The following is a 19,780-nucleotide window of genomic DNA, read 5'->3' as shown; positions in this document are numbered from 1 at the left end:
TTTGTAGGCCATACACGATTATCAACTTGAAAATTAGCCTGCTTTAGATTTATTGAATTTCAAGTCCTGCCTGAAGTTGCCTTGGCAGGGTCAGACCAAATGATTTCGCGGGCTTATACAGCCTGTGAGCCAGATGTCTCCCTCTGCAAGAAGGAACCCTGAAAGTGTAACACACCACCACCTTGCCCAGTTACTTCTTTGGGGACCTCCAGCTATGAATCTTCACTAGGGGTAAGAAGGAGGTAGCAGGAGAGATGGCCAGCTAACTTGATACCTACATGGCCATTTTAGCTGCTGACCCAAATACTAAAGGAGACGTTATCAAAGGCCTCTGAGGACTCAGTCCTCAGCTTCCACTGTTACCTGTTTCCTGGCTGCTAGTGCTTTCTTTAGTCTATTGGCATTATAATCACGGTACAATAGGACTCCAAATCCAACCAAACAGGTAGCACTGACAGTCATGAACATGGATTACTCAATAGCCCACTCAGGTTTCATTTTCGCTGTAGGACATTTTATTCTTCTTTTATTACAAAATACTTGCTAGGTTAAAAAATGGGCTTCTCAGGGCTGGCGTTGTGGCACAGTGGGTTAAGCTGCCGCCTGTGAAGCCAGCATCCCATATGGGTACTGGTTTATGTCCCAGCTGCTCCGTTTCTGATCCAGCTCCCTGCTAATGCTCCTGGGCAAACAGCAGAAAATGGCCCAAGTGCTTGGGCCCCTGCCATTCACGTGGGAGACCAGGAAGCAGCTCCTGGCTCCTGGCTTTAGCCTGGCCCAGCCCATGCTGCTGGGGCCACCTGGGGCATGAACCAGCAGATGGAAGATTCTCTCTCTCTCTCTCGTAACTCTTTCAATTAAATCTTCTTTTGAAACATGGGCTTCCCATAAACGTGAAAACAGTGTACAGTAAATAAATCTGACATCAGACAACATATTGTCAAAACTAAGGATATATTTCCAAAAATATAAGGAAAGGAAAATGAAAACACACGTCAAAATTTCCTCGTTAATTTAATTCGCCTCAGAGAACAAAATATTTTTATAGGTCATTACTTTCTTCTTCCCCTGAAACAAAACTCCATTTTAAAATAGATTTCCTACTGAGAGTTCAATCAAAATATGAATCTGCATTAACTTTAGGACAGTTGGACTAATGCAGCAAAATAAATAAATGTTTGTGTAACTCAGTACTACTTCACTGTCCTAGCCATTTGCACATCATGTATGTAAATAGCAATGAAATCTATGTCTTTAGACCGGATTTGCTTTTAGGAACACAAATATAAATTACTCAGGGAATATGACACTGGGTTTTTTTTTTCTTTAAGATTTATTATATTTATTTGAAAGGCAGAGTTACAGAGAGAGAGGGAGAGACAGAGACCTTCCATCCACTGGCTCACTCCCCAAATGGCCTCAATGGCCAGGACTGGGCCAGACTGAAGCCAGAAACTTCCTCTGGGTCTCCCACGTAGGTGGCAGAGGCCTAAGCATTTGAGCCATCCTCTGCTGCTTTCCCAGGTGCATTAGCAGGGAGCTGGATGGGAAGTAAAGCAGCTCAGACTAGAACTGGTGCCCAAATGGTATGCCTGCTTCTCAGGCGGCAGCTTTAACCACTATGCCAAAATGCCAGCCCTGATGTTGTGTGTGTGTTTTTTAACCTTTTGTTTTTAATTTTCCCTCTCATGCCTCCAAATCAGGACAAAATAATGCCAAAAATGTCAACAGAACATAAAAACTGCATTTCTTTTACATTTTATCTACCCTGCTACACAACTGCAGCTTAATAAAAGTCTCTAACAGGGCCAATCATTATTAGTATACCAGAGAAAGTGCAGTATGATAACAAAAATACTGGTACTGGAATCACACATGCCTGGCCTCAAATCACGGTCCTTTAATTAATTACTGAACCAGTCTTGAACAGGTTACTTAACCTCATCAGCCTGTTTTCTTGTGGAAGAGAAAAATTTCATCTGATCACAAAAGAAAGTGACTTTGCTCTGCCTGCTGAGATGGCTTTCCATCCTGCAGAGCAGCATCTCAAACATGTCAAAAAAGACGTTTTGCTCCCTAAATTAATGAGAAAAAGCTAGAGAGGTTTTTCTGAACAAGTTGAAGATTTTACCAAATGTTGCAAGGAATCTGAAAAGAAAACTGCATTGAGAGAATGTCTAACTGCTGATTATAATGATCCAGCTTTCACAAAAATTAGAATTCCTATAAAGAAAAGAGTACAGAAGCTCCCCACCAGTACATAGAAAATATTCCCAAAACATTCAGAAACTCTAATATCCATGGAAGTCATTTACAGTATAAATCACCTGGAATAATGGACTCAAGATAGTTTCATCCTAATTATGAAAATATTACTTAAAGATCTTTATTTCAAAAAAACTTTCTTAAATGAAATAATATTGAAACATGATTTTTCAGGAAAGGAAAAGCAGTAATTCATCTAACTGGAAAGGATAATTCTCTATTTCTGACCAATTTTTTAAAGATTTATTTATTTATTTGAGAAGTACAGTTAGACAGAAAGGTCTTCCATCTGCTGCTGGTTCTCTCCCCAAATGGCCACAACAGCTGGAGCTGAGCTGATCTGAAGCCAGGAGCTGAGAGCTTCTTCCGGGTCTCCCAGGTGGGTGCAGTGGCCCAGGGACTTGAGCTATCCTCTACTGCTTTCCCAGACTATAGCAGAGAGCTGGATGGGAAGAGGAACAGCGCCCATATGGGATGCTGGCACTGCAGGTGGAGACTTAGCCTACTATACCACAGTACCAGACTCCTGATAAATTCTTAAAATGTGTTTGGAATGTGGCACATTGCTAAACCAGAAAAAAATAAATCATCAAAGCGAATTCTCTCCATGCTACTTAGGATGTAAATTAGCCAGTTGTGAAAATAAGTTACTATTTCTGGCTGTAAAAAATAATAGTTTAAATATGGTAAAGGCAAATGCTCTCAAAAATAGAACAAAAATATTTCAGTTGGATTCAAGTTCTCATGGCTCCTCAAAATGAAAATGTTCATGTATACATAAGAATTTTTAACTTATTAGTGTTTTCTTGGTTTTAAACTAAATATCTGAAAAATAAATAAACCCACCCCAAGTTAAAGCAGATCTGTCTGATAAATTACAGGAAGTTCAGATGTTATTTGCCAAACAGTCATGATTAAACAGATGAATGTCATAAACTGAATATTTTGTGTGGATTTTTCAAACCATTAGAAACATAACAAGGATACGCAATGCAGTAATGAAAACGTAAGCCAAAAGCTGCTCCACAGACTTAGTAAGGAAACGCCAAACCAAAACCCAGTTCTGAGCTAAAATACCAGGAAATTTAAAAACAAAACAAAAAGACTAATATTATTAGAATTAAGACCTAGACAAACCTGTCATTTCCTAATAATATACTTTTTAAAAAAGATTTTATTTATTTATTTATTTGAAAGTCAGAGACAGCAGAGGCAGAGAGAGAGAGAGGTCTTCCATCGATGGTTCACTCCCCAACTGGCCGCAACAGCCTGAGCTGCGCCGATCCAGAGCCAGGAGCTTCTTCCGGGTCTCCCACAAGGGTGCAGAGGCCCAAGGACTTGGGCCATCTTCTACTGCTTTCCCAGGCTACAGCAGAGAGCTGGATCAGAAGAGGAGCAGCTGGGTCTCAAACCAGCGCCCACATGGGATGCCAGCGCTTCAGGCCAGGGCTTTAACCTGCTGCGCCACAGCACCAGCCCCCAATATACTTTTTTTTTCCTTCCTATTTCTGCACATCTCAGCCACCCAACTACAAATTTAAGAAGCTAAAAGCTTCAGCTCTATGTTTTTCTTCTGTTAAGACATTCAAGGTAACTTCAAAATTTCAGGTTTGCATAGCTTCTGAGTAATTTATTTACATGACTGACTTTAATTCTGAATTGTCGACCAGCACTGTGGCATGGCTGGTGTCAGCATCCCATATGGGTGCCGGTTCAAGACTTGGCTGCTCCACTTCCAATCCGGCTCTCTGCTATGGGAAAGCACTAGATAATGGCCTAAATCCTTGGGCCCCTGCACCTGCATAGGAGACCAGGAGGAAGCTCCTGGCTCCTGGCTCCTGGCTCCTGGCTCCTGGCTCCTGGCTCCAGATCGGCCCAGATCTGGCCCTTGCCAACGTCTGAGGAATGAACCACTGGATGAAAGATCTCTCTGCTTCTGCCTCTCCGTAACTCTGCCTTCCAGATAAATAAATTTTTAAAAATCAATTATGTTAACTGTAAGTTTCACAAATGATTTAACAGTAGCTTAAAAATCCTTCAAAAATAAAATGCAGCTAAATGTTGGAAATGTTAAAATATGACAAATGTACATCTTAAAACCTAACAATATGGATATAGTATTTTCACTACTGAATCTTTGCAGTTATAGCAAGGTGTTGTATGTGTGTTATAGATTGTTCAGTTTTCTGCTCATACCTTCAAATGAAATCACTGAGATTCCACAAAATATATCAAAGCACTAATATCAGGGTTTTAACAGATAATATCTTGTTTTTCCATTCAGTTGTAAAATCTAAAAGCTTCATTAAAATAGTATTGTTCTAACACTCACAAAATAATAATAATTTACAAAATAAACTTTCATACCTACTGCCAAGAACACACATCACCAAAAACTTCAAACACATATAATCTGCATTAGTCTGAGTCAACAAACCCACCAGGGGTAGCCCTGCAGCCTGTGCACAAAGGTGTTAATAGGCAACAGGGCAAGGGGAAGGGGAAAGGGACTGAAATGCAGCCTGCCCTTCTCAGTAAAGATGACCTTAAAGCCATGATATCCAGGGCATAAGGGACTGTCCTTTCAGAACTTGCTCAAAGTTGTTGGTAGCCCAAAAGTATGTATTCCATACAAGGAGCAAAAACAGCAGCCATGAATCAAAAGCTTATGGTGTGGAAGGAAGACCTCTCTCCTGTCTCTCTCACTGTCTAACTCTACCTCTCAAATGAATAAATAAAATCTTTAAAAAAAAAAAAAGCTTATGGTGTAATTTTGCCCTCATCAGTCATCACAAGTTATCTATCAGTATTAAAACAATCCCCTTATCCTAACAGCCCATTTAAAAATGGGCAAGCATGAGTTTTATAAGGTTCCTAAACCTCCAAGAGTTTAGGAGTACTTCTTTCTCTATCCTTCCCCTTCATGAAAGATGATAGCAAAGTTTATGAGAATCTGAAGTCAAGAAAGGTGTTACTGATAGGAAAAGAATGAGGGCTCATGATGGAAAAACTTACGACAGAAAAGACATCACCAAAGATAAACGAAGTTGACACACTTTACCAATCACTGATGTTTAATCAAATATTTACGGTATTCTACTAAAGCAGCTTTCTTCAGAGCAATTCATTTGTTTACATTTTTACTGTAGATATTTTCAAACATAACAAAAGCTGAGAAAATGATAACATGAAATCTTCATGTACCTTTAAAAAAGATTTCTGGGGCCCGCATTGTGGCATAGCGGGCTGGACCTCCACCTGCGGCACCAGCATCTCATATGGGTGGCAGGATATAGTGCCAGCTGCTCCTCTTCTGATCCAGCTCTCTGCTATGGCCTGGGAAAGCAGCAGAAGAGGGCCCAAGGACTTGGGCCCCTGCACCCCCATGAGAGACCTGGAAGAAGCTCCTGGCTCCTAGCTTCAGATTGGCCCAGCTGCAGCCATTGTGGCCATTTGGGAAGTGAACCAGTAGACAGAAGATGTTTCCCTCTGTCTGTAACTGTACCTCTCAAATAAATAAAACCTTTAAAAAATTTATTTATTTGAAAGGCAGAGTTAAAGAGAAAGAGGGGAAGATGCAAAAAGATCTTCCATATGCTGGTTCACTCCCCAAATGACCTCATCAGCCAGGAGCTGGGTCTCCCATGTAGGTAGCAGGGGCCCAAATACTCCAGGCATCTTCTGCTGCTTTCCTACACACATTAACAGAAGCTGAACTGAAAGTGGAGCAGCCAGGACTCAAACCAATGCTTATACAGTAAGGAGTTAGATGGGTCAATAGGAAGTTAGGTAAGATCCCTGTTAGAATGGAAAAAGGAGGGGCCAGTGCTGTGGTACAGTGGATTAATGTCCTGGCCTGAAGCGCCAGCATCCTATTTGGGCACTGGTTCAAGACTTGACTGCTCCACTTCTGATCCAGCTCTCTGCTGTGGCCTGGGAAAGCAGCAGAAGATGGCCCAAGTCCTTGGATCCCTGCACCAGGGTGGGAGACCTGGAAGAAGCTCCTGGCTCCTGGCTTCAGTTCAGTGTAGCCCAGTTGGGGAGTGAACCATCGAATGGAAGGCCTCTCTCTCTGCATAACTCTTTCAAATAAATAAATAAATCTTAAAAAAAAATAATGGAAAGAGGAGAACAAAGTCCCTTCAAAAGAGAAAAAAGACAATGGTTGCTCCTTCTTGGGGAAGGCCTCTAGCTACCCATAGCTTCATCATAAAACCTGGTTGTTTGCTAGAGGTAGCCCACTGATGCCTCCCTGATCCCTGCCATAGGCATGAGATTCACTGCTTGCTGACTGGACAATAATTCCTACCCCATCTCCCTGAGTGTCTCCCTGAGTGGCTACTAACTCATTCTTACATAGGCCAATCAAAGTGCATATTCACATGATCCTTTCTGCTCCACTGACTGGACAAAGTTTTAAGAGTTACACACCCTTTTTGGCACCTTCATAAAAGCCTGCACCTGAAAGCTCTGGGGTCAGGGCAGGAGGCGACTCTTCCCGTGGAGTACCCCTCCCGACTACTGCATCAGAAGGCTCCTTGCTTTCAATAAAGCCTCTTATTTCTGCTCACTTCTGTAACCCTTGTGGAAATTCCTCCTCTCCAGGACGAGAACCAGCATGTCCTCCAGCTGTAACAATATGGGATGCTGGCATCACAGGCAGCGGCTTACTCTACTTTGCCACATGTATGTCTTAATCACTTGAACAAATTAAAAACATCTGTCAATCTTGATGTGTCCATCTCTACCCAACTTTTTCTGGGGGGGGGGGCAGAGGAGGTGCTGGATTACATGTCATTTCACCTGTAAATATTTCCAATATGTACCTCCACAGGTAAGAGCTTTACATTTGTATTTACATACCACAATGTCATAAAATATCTAAGAAATATCCTTAATGTTTTTTTAATATTGGGGTTGGTGCTGTGGAGTGAGTAAAGCTACCACTTGTGATGCCAGCATCCCATATGGGTATGGATTCGAGTTCCAGCTGCTCCATTTCCAATCCAGCTCCCCGCTAATGGCCTGGGAGAGCAGCACAAGATGGCCTAAGTACCTGGGGAGTGAACCAGCAGGTGGAAGCTATCTCCAACCCTATCTCTCTTTCTCTCCCCCCAACGCTTTCAAATAAATAAATAAATCTTTATACTTAATGTTAATACTAGGTACATATTAAAATTTCTCCAGTGATCTCCAAAGTGACTTTTTACAGTTGCTTTGTTCCACTGTGACCTAAAACAGATCCACACATTGCATCCGGTTGACTTGCCTCTTTTTATCTGTAATAGATTTCCCGCTTGTCCCATCACTCGTCTTCCACCCCAAGCCATTTGTTTGTTGCAGAATCTAGTTATTCATAAAGTTTCATACCTTCTGGATCTGGTTGACTGCTTCTCGTAGTATAAAGCAGTGTATTAAAAAGTTCAGTCACAGGTTATGAACTAGGGACAGGAGTATACAGGGATAGGACAGCTGTGGCATATAACCAACATGTTTTAGACAAGTGATACTATAAAGTCTTTTTTTTTTTTAATTATCGGGGCCGGCGCCATGGCACAGTGGGTTAAAGCCCTGGCCTGAGCGCTGGCATCCTGTATGAGGGCCGATTCTAGTCTCGGCTGCTCCTCTTCCAATACAGCTCTCTGCTATGACCTGGGAAAGCAGTAGAAGATGGCCCAAGTACTTAGGCCCCTGCACCCACGTGAGGAGGCTCCTGGCTCCAGATCAGTGCAGCTCTGGCCATTGCAGCCATCTGGGGAGTGAACCAGCAGATGGAAGACCTCTCTCTCTCTCTCTCTCTCTACCCCCCTGTAACTCTTTCAAATAAATAAATAAATCTTTAAAAAAATTATCAAAGCAAGCTATCAAACAAGCTGATAAGGTACCAAATCAGTGTAGTTTTTTTTTTTTTTAAATCCGTATTACTTCTTTATATAACGTTATACCTCACTAGTGGTAAGCCAAAGTAAAACATGGATAATACTCAAAAATTCATATAATTTACAAGTTATACTTAAGAGAAGGGGAAAAGTCACCTGTGACTGCCTATACAATATAATTCACTTATTTTGGTTTTGGACAGAAAAACTAGAAGTTTCTTTCAAAGTATTTTTTTTTTAAAGTGTGTGTGTTTGGGGTAGGGGTGGCAATCATCCTAGCAGTCAAGAAGCCAGTAAAAGGCACTGTCCTACATCAGTGTGTCTAGATTTGATTCCAAGCTCTGGCTCCTGGCCCGAGATTCCACCAATGCAGACTTGGGGAGGTATCAGCGATGGCTCAAGTAATGGGGTTCCTACCATCCTCCTCAAGGACTGGAACTGTCTTCCCTACTCCCAGCTCTCACCCTGGACCAGCTCTGGCTATTGCAGACATTTGGGAATTGAACCAGCAGATGGGAGCACTCTGTCCCTATGACTTTTGGGGAAAAAATTTTTTTTTATAATAAAAAGTTCTCTAGATCATTCCAACATGCAGCCAGATGAGGCACCACTGCTCTAACATGTACATTTGATTTGCCTTTATAATGGTATTTTAACATTTCTGTGTAATTTATTTTTTTCAGTCTAGATCATCAACACAGTATTAATTACATACAAGTTACCACACTGCACTTGGTACAAATAATTCCTGCGTCCTTGTCTTTAGGATCCTTACAGTCTGGTTGAGAAAGATTATATATAAATAAAAACAGTGAAATATAAGAGATTACTATACTAAAAGTTTGGATAAGGCATATAGGGGCACAAAGACCTGGGCTATTCCATCTAAGTGTGGGGTTCAATCAGAAAAGATTTCAGAGGAGGTGACACCTAAAGAAGGGACTCATTTAAATTATCTCTGGAACTCTAAGACCTCTCAACAAAAATCTAGTAACAACCGGACTCAGAACTGGTATACTTAGAACAACTTGATGCAACTGGCTTTTACTTCGACTCTGCTCTAGACCACACTAACACAGGAAATGGCCCACCTCTGACACTGTTCACCAGTCAACAGTCTGACCACAGTCTTTAACCTGGTTTTTAACTTGGTTACGTCTTTCGAAACCAGTCTCATGGTATCCTCACTTAACCTCATCATTTTAAGTTCATCATTTTCTTTGCGTATTTCTATTGCTGCACTAGTCATGTGGCATTATAATAATATATATATATATATATATTTTGCTTTCTTTATTAGATCATAACTTTCTTCAGAAGAGGTAACAGGTAACAGATTACTTTTCTCTGTCTTGTATCCTTAACACTCAGCACAAGGCCTGACCCATAACAAATACTGGTAAGGAAGGAAGGAAGTATGCTAATCATTTTCACCACTATACTATAAGATTTCTTAAGACAGAAACTACCTGCCTGCATATTTCCCACAGTACATACCAGAGTGCCTCTTCTATTCATATATCATAGTCTTGCACAGTATTTATGGAATTACAAAAGGTTAAACTGTAGTAGGGCCTGCATAGTATATAAAAATAGCTCTTTTTTGATATTATTATTACTTACAGATTTATTTATTCACTGGAAGGTAGAGTTACAGAGAGAAAGGGAGAAACAGAGATTTTCCATCCACTAGTTCACTCCCCAAATGGCTAGAAAGGCCAGGGCTGGGCCAGGCTGAAGCCAGGAGCCTAGAATTCCACCCAGGTCTCCTACATGTTTGGTAGTGGCTCAAGTACTTGTGCTATCTTCTGCTGCCTTCCCAGGTGCATTAGCAAGAAGCTGGATTAGAAGTGGAGCAGCTGATACTTGAACTGGTGTTCACATAGGATGCAGGCATCACACACTGTGCCACAATGCCTGCCCCTGGTATTCTTATTCTTAACAATAATTTGAATTAAAGAAATTAGTAAGCAAACGTAAAAGAGGTCAATCATGGTAGAAGAAAAATGATACAACAAAGAGCACTGCACAGAAGTCAGGAGGCCTGCACTTTGGCCTTCAGTTTGCCACTTATGATTTGATCTGTAGATAATTACCTTTATAAGTCTTATTTTCCTTGTTAAAATGAGACGACCAGAATTAGATCCTAAATCATCAGTTCTAACATGCTGTGTCTTCTAAAACAATTATAGAAGTGATACACTTGGGATCAGTGTTGAAGTCAAGATGCTAGCATCCCACGCTAGAATACCAGGGTTCAACAACCAGTACTCCTGACTCCAGCTTCGTCCTAGTGCATACCCTAGGGCACAGCAGTCATGAGTCAAGTGACTGGGTTCCTTCCACCCACATGAGAGACCTGGATTGAGTTTCCAGCTGCGAGATTCACATTGCGTCAGCCTATGCTGTTGCATACATTTGTGGGAGTGAACCAACGGATGAGAGCTCTCACTCAGTCCTTCTTTCAAAAAAACAAACAAACAAATTTTTTTAAAGTGATACACTCTAGGGACCAGCACTGTGATCCAGAGAGTTAAGCTACTGCTTGCAATGCTGGCATCCTACATCCAGTATCAGTTCAATTCCCAGCAACTCCACTTCTAAACCAGCTCCCTGCTAAAGTGCCTAGGAAGGCAGAGAAGATGGCCAACATAACAAGGCCCCTGCTACCAATTTGGGAGACCAGGATGGAGCACCTGGCTTCTGGCTTTGGGCTGGCCCAGATCTGGCTGCTGTAGTCATTTAGGAAGTGAACCAGCAGATGAAGGATCTATCCCTCTTTCAGTCACTTTGCTTTTCAAGTAAATAATTAAAAAAAAAAAAAAGTGACACACTCAAATATAAATATTATACATGCTTTCCTCATTCTCCACTCTATTTCATAACTTAATTTCTAAAACCATCTACTCTCAACTGTTTGTTATGTATTTTAAGGCACAAGGCAGGGGTTAGCGCTGTGGCATAGTGGGCAAAGCTACTGCTGAACTGCTGGCATCCCATATGGGCGCTGGTTCAAGTCCCCGCTCCTCCACTTCCAATCCCACTCTCTGCTATGGCCTAGGAAAGCAGTAGAAAATGGCCAAGTGCTTGGGCCCTTGCACCCATGTGGGAGACCCAGAAGAAGCTCCTGGCTCCTGGCTTCAGATCTGCCCAGTTCTGGTCATTGCAGCCATTTGAGCAGTGAACCAGCGGGTAGAAGACTTGTCTCTCTCGGACTTTGCCTCTCCCTTTCAAATAAATAAATAAATAAATCTTTTAAAAAATAAAAAAGCACAAGATCATACAGTTCTAAGATTCTTGATTGTACCAACTAGATAGTCCTAAAAATTTTCCTGGAATTTTACCAAAATGAAGAAAAAACTATAAATACTTTGGGAGCAAAAATAAAATTATCTACTCAGAAAATCAAAAGTAGGAAAATTAAAGTACAGAAAGCAGTAAGTACCTAAAACTTGTGTGCTGGGGTAATGTTGCTACAGTTTAGGATGCCCATATCCCATATCAGAGTGCCTGTTCCAGACCTGGCTGCTCTACTTCCTTTCAGTCCAGCTCCCTGCTCATGTGCCTGGGAAGGCAGCAGCAGATGACCTAAGGACTTGGGCCCCGTCACCCATGTGGAAGACCTGACTGGAGTGCCTGGCTCTTGGCTTTGGCCTGGCCTATCATGGCTGTTGCAGGCACCTGGGGAGTAAATCAGCAGATGGAAAGTTAGTTTCTCCCTTTCTCTCCATCATTCTGCCTTTCGGATGAATAAATGAATAAAAAAAAAGTGTCACCTCGTGTTTGTGTAATATGATGAGTAAAAGGCATGTAACAAGAAAAAAAGCTTTAGATAGGAAGTTTCTCTAGGGAAAAAAATGTGGGAGGCGTGGACTTGAGAGGAAAGGGGAATCGTTATCAATATTAGAATCACAAAAGTATGCAGAAAGGCAAAAAAAATTCACAAGATTGTAAGTGCTAAAAAAGCAAGCCCAATTCTGAAATATACCAGGAGCTTAAGGAGAGAGTCACTGCAGAAAAATGGTTGTATTCCCTCACTAAATGCACCCAGGGACAAAATGTGGGTTAGATCCCTGATTTTCTCAACAGCAGCATTCTTGCAAGATCTACATGTAAATTTAACAATAGTATTTACATACTATGAAGCCAAAGGTAAAATAAGTATATTTGTAACCAGTTATCTCTAATGGTTAGGAAAATTTACCATAGGATGATAGTTATCCTATGAATTTTTAAAAAAAGATTTATTTATTTATTTTCATAGTCAGAGTTACAGAGAGGGAGGGGGAGAGAGAGATTGAGAGAGAGAGAGAGAGAGGTCTTCCATCTGCCGGTTCACTCCCCAGATGACCACAAAGGCCCGTGCTGTGCCAGGAGCTCCATCTGAGTCTCCCACATGGATGGCAGGGGTCCTAATCCTTGGACCACTTTCTGCTGCTTTTCCCAGGCCATTAGCAGGGAGCTGAATCTGAAGTGGAGCAGCTGGGACAGATCAGTATCCATACGGGATGCCAGCATTGCAGGGATGGTTTTACTCACTACGCCACAATGCCAGGCCCCATTTTAAGAATTTTTTTATAAAATAAAAAGAGAGTAGTTTTCCAAGACAGAAATGCTATCCAGTGGCTACATTGCTAAATTCCCTTTCATCTGGTTATTAGATAGCATTTAGACATTAAGTAAGGGGCCCAAAGCAGTGGCTTAAGAGGCTGCTTTTAATACCATATCAGAGAATGAATTCCATATCATATGAATTCCTTATTAGAGTACAGATCTGGGTCCTAGCTTATGTCCCATCTGCTCCACTTCTGATCCAGCTTCCTGCTAATGTGTACCCTGAGAGGCAGAAGATGGTTCAAGTACTTAGGCCCCTGCCACCCATGTGGGAGAGAGACTTCAGGCTTTGGCCTGGCCCAGCCCTGACCGTGGCTGCCACTGGGATGGAAGACTTCTTATTGTTTTTCAAATAAAAATAAATAAATTTTAAGAAATAAACATTAAGAAGAGTTATAAAAGCAAGGTTAACTTTATACCCATGTAAACAACATAGATTTCACTCAGACATGTCCCCAAGTTTTACAAAAGAATACCAGTGGGGCCAGTGCTGTGGCACGGTGGGTTGAGCCATGGCTTGCAGTGCCGGTGTCCCATATAGATACTAGTTTGAGTCCCAGCCCTTACACTTCTGATCCAGCTCCCTGATAATGTGCCTGGAGAAGTTGCAGAAGATGAGCCAAGTCCTTGGGCCCATGAACCCATGTGGGAGACCCGAAAGAAGCTCCTGGTTTTGGCCTGGCACAGCCCTAGCTGTTGCGTCCATTTGGGAAAGGAACCAGTGGATGGAAGATCTCTCTCCCTCTCTCCTCTCTCACTCTGTAACTCCACCTTTCAAATAAATAAGTAAATCTTTAACCCCCTCCCCCCCCAAAAAAAACTACACCACTGCAGACTGTAAAGAATGCTTGAAGATAACAGCAATCTAGATAGACATGAATCCTGTCTTTCTGGTCTAACACATTACTGATGTAAGTCCACTTTTTAAAGGAGTAAAAATGCAATTCTATAACAAGTAAGTCACAACTCTAATAATACTCAACTACAAATTACCCAATGACAAACAGAACAAGAAAAAATTAACACTAGTATTGAGTTTACCTGATATTTTTACAATCTAAATACAGTGTGGTGAATAAAAACTAAAAGTAGAATTTAGAATTAATTTGGGGGAAGAGGTAATACTAAATTATTTTTACTATACACTTAACAGATCTACCTTGTCTCCAGACATTAAAAACACAAACAGAATAAAGGAACTAAAATCATTCTGGTTTCCTGAACCCTTTAGGTTGGGAGAATACTATTTCCTGACACCGGAAAATGTTAAGTCAGCTTCACTTTCACAAGCAAGCAGCTGAGGTCAGAACTTGGGTACAATACCATTTTAAGAGTCTTTCAGATTCTTAATGGGAAATTTCTATGATTGGAAAGACTACAATAGTCGTAAGTTAGCACAAAATGACACCCATAAAGCAGTGCTGCAGATCTCAAACTTTAACCTTAGAGTCTGAAATGTCTCAGACTCCAGTTTCATCTCCTCTCTCTCTTGCATCACTTTTCCCACTAAATCACATGAAAACTTCCAAGCTAGCTGACTCTGCTTTCATACCCTACAGGTCTGCAGGGGTCCGCGTGAGCCAGGGTGGCTGTGTGCAACTTCGCGGCTAGAGACAACACGGTCCTGAAGACTGCACCTAAAGCTCCCGGAGAAGAAAGCAGGCGGTGGCGGTCCCACCCTGGAAGGCTCTTTAGAATCCCTCCATCCGCCAGAACAGCACGTCCATCGATCGGACCTGAGCTAGCCAGAACCACTGTCTCTGGCAAAGTACCTATTTTCAAAAACCAATTTTGTAATGCACATCTAAAGTCTCTGAGGGAAAGTCACTTAATATACGATTAAGAAAATCCTACTCATTTTAACTGTCCTCAAAAACAGACTGAAAACTCCGAAGTCATGTAGGGAGCATCTGGCCAATCCGTTCATTTCTACAATTTGGGATTCTCTGTGCTGGAAAGCTACAAAACTCTTTGAGATTCACTCTTCACCAAGAGACTCATTTCAGTTTTAAGACAAAAATGAGGAAGTCAAAATACACACTTGCTGTCCTTCTTGCCACACACCTTCCCGTAAACCAAATTAATACTGCAGCCACCCGGTATTCTACAGGGTTCTAAGCACCTCAAGGAGCGGGGGCCTAACAGCCTCCCAGATGACCACCTGGATAAACAGTCCAGCGATGAGTCTCCTCCACCCGGACACCTACTCACCCTCGGTGCCATCCTGGGGGTTAGAGGTCCTGTCGCTGGCTGGATCCAGGGCGACCGTTGCCAGGGAAGTGGTGGCTCCCGACATCTCGCTCATGGGCTCGCTCCGGCTGGTTTCAGGCACGCTTTCCCGGGAGCTAAATCTTACTCTGGAGCTAGATCGAGAGCTGAGATCTGGGCTGGTATCTGACAACCCTGGAATGTCATCGATCTTGGTTGGTGTCACCATGAACCGAACTGAAGCCATCTTGGTGGTGGTTTCTGGAGGATGCATTTTTCTTTTTTCAAGAACAAAGAAAAAGGGACAAACCTCACAAAAAACTTTGCTCCTATGCTACTTTTGACTGCAGAAATAGAAAACTTTAAAACAAAGTCAACCTTCTGTCACCTCGGTTCACACCACACAAAGCCCCACACAAGAATCCTACTCGGAATTCAAGCTGACTGTCCTGAAAAGTGTACCCCCAACAGCTGAGGCATTTTCCCCCCTTTTTCTGAGGAAAAACCGAAACGATAGCAGCTTGGATGCTAGGAGGAAGAACGACCTAGCTGCCGCCCCCGGCCCGGGGCTGAGGGCGCAGGGCCATGGCCTCGCAGCGCTGCAGCGTCCTCGCCCTCCACCCCCAGGCTCCCTCCGGGGCAGCAGTCCGTGATCGGCGGAGCGTCCCACGGGTCTAGCCGAGCAGAGTGCGCACAGGCCCGCCCTTACCAGTGGATACAGCGCGGACCAGATTGCGAAAAGGTGTGCACCCGGCCACCTGTTGTGTATCAGGTGAACACCCCCCAGGGCTGGCTGGGAGGAGGAGCGTGCAGAGCCACCCGAGGTCGACAATCCACTCGGGTCTGGAGGGAGAGGTGCACATGCATAACGGGAAGAATAACCCACACTACTGGATGGAGAAGCGGGCGGCTGCCGGGCACGGCGGAGTCCTGCCTCCGGAGGCTGCGGGGGCGGCGCGCCCGCTCTTCCGGCAGGAGGCGGCTAGCGGGTCAAGACCCCTCCGACTGCAGCTCGGGGTCGTGGCGGGTCGCTGCGAGTCCACCGGCGCCCACGGCCGGCTCGCCGGGTCCTCCCGCGAGTGACAGGTGGGGAAGACGCCGTCTCCCCGCCCCCGGCCCGCCGCAGGTCTTCCTTCGGTCCCGGCAGAGGAGGAGCCCGCCAAGCACGCCGGCCCTGCCTGGGCAGGAGGGGCGGAGGTCGCAGGTGCGGGATGCCGGCGCCAGCTGATGCGGTGCGCGCGCAGCTGTTGTTTACGAGCCGGTAACTGTTTCTGAGCCGCGGCGCGCTCGGGATGCCGGGGAGCGGAGACGCCGGGGCGGCCGTTACGTGACCTCGCCGCCCCCCGCCCCGGGCCCGGCGGGCTCTGCCCGCGCCACCGCAGCCCTCCCCTTCCCTCCCCGCTCGTTCCTCATTCGAGGTCAGCCGTCCGAGGAGCCCCGCGGAACCGTGGGAGGGCGGCGCTGCCCCTCCGGCGCCCGCGGCCCCGCCCCGCCTCTGCGCCGGCGGGGAGCCCGCAGCGCGCCTGCGCCCGCCGGGGCCCGGGGGCGCGGGGCACGACGGGAACTGTAGTCCGCCTCGGAGCCGCGCTGCGGGCCGCCGCGGCGGGGTGGCGGTGCCCGACGCGCTCTGGAGGAACGCGGGCGAGCCGGCAGCGACCCTCACCCGCAGACCCTCAGGACCATTTCCCTAACAAGAGCGTCTTGGTAGACACCCATAACCTCTGTAAATACCACAAGCCCAGGTACGACCCTCATAGAAATCTGTGTAGCGGGTTAACCTAAAGCTTTGTGTGCTCGGTTACACATCTTCTGTCACACGTGCATTCTCCTTCCTCCTTGTCCTTTTAAGAATTGCTGTGCCCAGTTTCTAGTTATCCCAGATGCTCCGTTAAAGGAGTCGCCTTTAGGGGCCGTGGTTGCGGTGTGGTGGGTAAGCTAGCACCTGCAACACTGGCGTCCCGCCAGGTGCTGCATGGCGCCCCAGCTTCCAATCCAGCTCCCTGATGATGCCCCCGGGAAGGCGGTGGATGCCCCAAGTGCCTAGGCCCCTGCATCCGCCTAGAGGCTCAGGGCCTTGGGCTGGCCCAGCCCTGGCCGTGGCTGCCATCTGGGCAGTGAACCGGCAGATGGAAGATCTGTCTCTCCCTCTCCGTACCTGTGCCTTTCGAATAGATAAATCTTTAAAAAAAAAAATCGGCTTTAATTGTAAAAGCAATATATTGAACTATTTTCCCTTGGACATTTTTTTCTATAATTTACTGCATTAGAATATTTTTGTGTTTACTTAATGCATAAGTACAGGTGTTCAACAAATTTTTGTTCAAAGTTTTTTTTTTTTTTTTTAAAGACATTTATTTTGAAAGAGTTACACAGAGAGAGGGAGAGAGCTTCCATCTGCTGGTTCAACCCCCACATGGCCCCAAGGGAGCCAGGAGCTTCCTCCAGATCTTCCAAGTAGATGGCAGGGCCCATGCACTTGTGCCACCATCCTCTGCTTTTCCAGGCGCATTAGTAGGGAGCTGGGTCCGAAGTGGAGCAGCCGGGATACATCCATATGGGATGCTGGTGTTGCAGGTCCTGTTCATCAAAGTTTTCTGAAAATTTAGTTTCATCAAGACATCTAAATTTAACCATCCTGAGCCCTGAAAACTAGCTCCTTGCTTCTCACAAGTGGGAATGTTTAAGCAGAATCCCTAGCAATAGAACTGTATTTAAGACCCAAGCAAGGGGCTGGCGCTGTGGCGTAGCGGGTAAGGCCACCACCTGTAGTGCCGACATCCCATAAGGGTGACGGTTTGAGACCTGGCTGCTCTACTTCTGATCCAGCTCTATACTCTGGCCTGGGAAAGCAGTGGAGGATGGCCCAAGTCCTTGGGCCCCTGCACCCATGTGGGAGATCTGGAAGAAGCTCCTGGCTCCAGCTTCAGATTGGTGCAGCTCCAGCCGTTGTGGCCAACTGGGGAGAGAACCAGCGGATGGAGGACCTCTCTGCCTTTCTTTCTCTCTGTAACTCTTTCAAATAAATAAAAATAAATCTTTAAAAAAAAGTTCCAAGCCAAGAAATTCCCTTTTATCAATTGAGAAAGTGTGAAATCCAGTTGAAGAACCTAGTAACAAAATGAGAAACTCTCATATAAATGAAAATCTTTTCAAGCTTAACTTTTTATTTAAAGATTTAAAAAATTTTTTATTTGAAAGGATGAGAGAGAATGTTCCATCTGCTGGTTCACTTCCCAAATGGCAGCAATGGCCAGGGCTGGGCCAGGCGAATGCTCGGAGCCCCAAGCTCCATCCTAGTCTCCTGTACTAGGTGACGGGGCCCTCAAGCACAAGCACAAGCACTTGGGCCATCACCCGCTTTCTCCAGTGCACCTGCTTTCCATCAGCAGGAGGCTGGATTGGAAGCCAAGCAGTGGGGCCCTAAACCCTGGGATTCCTGACCCCGGCATTTTGAGGAAGAAACCATGTCCTGAAGCTCTTCCCTCAGGCAGGCCTGCTGTTTATTCAAACCTCACAGACTTTCTTTCCAAGGACCTGCTGCATGGGTTGGATGTTTGATACATGCATGGGATGCCTGCATGCCACATCACAGTGCTTAGGTCCTTGTCCCAGCTTTGCTTCCCGCATCAGCTTCCTACTCATGTGCACAATGGGCGGCAGCACGGTCGATGGTCCAAGTAGTGAGTCCTGGCCACAAATGTGGGAGTTCCAGGTTGAGTTCCAGGCTCCTGGCTTCAGCCTTTAGCTGTTGAAGGGATTTTTGGAGTGAATCAGTGGATGGAAGTTCTCTCAAATGAACAATAAAGAAAGGGTTTTTACGACATTCGATTTTGGTTTCCTTTCCGAGTGCATTTGCAGTCATCTATACATAATGCTTGTATTTGCCTCTTAAGACTCTTCTTCCTGTCTCCTAGCACTAATACAAATCTATGTCCAGGGACAAACCCAGGGATCTCTTAAGGAAAAGGAATATTCATGCCAGTTTGCCTTTTCTCCTCTGTATTAATTAGAAATATTTCCAAGTAAAAGTCTTTTCATTTTAGTTACACAGTTGATAGCATAGAACAATGCTAATCCTTTTTTGTTTTCTTTTTTTGTAAGACAGAAATGCATTCAACTCGGAGCCAGCATCGTGGCACAGCAGGTTAACCCAATGCCTGCTATGCCGGCATCCCTTATGAGTCCTGCTACTTCACTTTCCATCCAGCTCCGTGTTAATGTGCCTGGGAAAGCAGCAGAGAATGGACCAAGTACATGGGGCCCCTGCACCCACATGAGGGGACCCAGATAAGAGTTCTAGGCTCCTAGCTTCAACCTGGCCATTGTGGCCATTTGCAGAGTAAACCAGCGATCAGAAGATACTTCTCTGTAACTGTCTTTCAAATAAATTATAAAAAATAAAGAAATGCATTATTCAACTTTTTAAAAAAGACTGGTAGTGGTATTCATTTACTGATTTGGGTACTTACCAAACTTCAATAGCAAATCCTTTTTCTGGTCATTTGCAGATTTTTAGACATTGTTTTCAGTCATTACCCCTCACTAGGATAATAACACTTTAAAAATCCTTCAGGTATGGGGCAATTGTTGTGACAAAGTTAAGTTATGGTGCCACTTGCAACGCTGGCATCCCGTATCAGAGTGCCAGTTTCAAGTCCTAGCTATTTGGGCTTCTGATTCCAGCTTCCTGTTAATGCACCTGGGAAAGCAGAAGCAGATGGCCCAAGTGCCTAGACCCCTGTCACTTACATGGGAGACTACGATCGAGTTCCAGGCTCCTGGCTTTGGCTTGATCCTGCCATGGCTGTTGCAGC

At 44.6% G+C, this 19,780-nt stretch overlaps 1 protein-coding gene and 1 long non-coding RNA gene across 5 annotated transcripts in view; one reads left to right on the top strand and one right to left on the bottom strand.

Moving 5' to 3' along the window:
* The window catches only part of SLC12A6 (solute carrier family 12 member 6), a 121,744-nt gene extending 105,292 nt beyond the window's left edge, over positions 1-16,452 (bottom strand). Inside the window, exons 1-2 of one of the 3 annotated variants that reach the window (XM_008269264.5) lie at positions 15,676-16,452; positions 14,970-15,227 (exon numbers count right to left, since the gene is read on the bottom strand). In XM_008269264.5, the coding sequence (XP_008267486.1) occupies positions 14,970-15,227; positions 15,676-15,829 (412 nt within the window). In that variant the 5' untranslated portion in view covers positions 15,830-16,452. Of the gene's footprint in view, positions 1-14,969; positions 15,245-15,675 lie in introns of all 3 variants that reach the window. The other 2 variants (XM_051822107.3, XM_051822108.3) reach the window with 2 other exon arrangements.
* Positions 16,453-16,507: 55 nt separating this feature from the next.
* Positions 16,508-19,396, top strand: LOC149123064 (uncharacterized). Of its 2 annotated transcripts, none has more exons than XR_016218012.1 (2): positions 16,508-16,708; positions 19,068-19,396. It is a non-coding gene; the product is annotated as an uncharacterized LOC149123064 (long non-coding RNA). The 2 variants fall into 2 exon arrangements; XR_016218011.1 differs by having other exon boundaries at positions 16,516-16,708; positions 19,072-19,396.
* The last annotated feature ends 384 nt before the right edge of the window (positions 19,397-19,780 follow it).

The sequence above is a fragment of the Oryctolagus cuniculus genome, chromosome 12 (assembly GCF_051225735.1).
Source record: "Oryctolagus cuniculus isolate XC-2025 breed Fujian yellow rabbit chromosome 12, ASM5122573v1, whole genome shotgun sequence".
NCBI classification, from domain to species: domain Eukaryota; kingdom Metazoa; phylum Chordata; class Mammalia; order Lagomorpha; family Leporidae; genus Oryctolagus; species Oryctolagus cuniculus.
The sequence above is the reverse complement of the archived record's forward strand: the minus strand, read 5'-3'. Positions and strand labels throughout refer to the sequence as shown.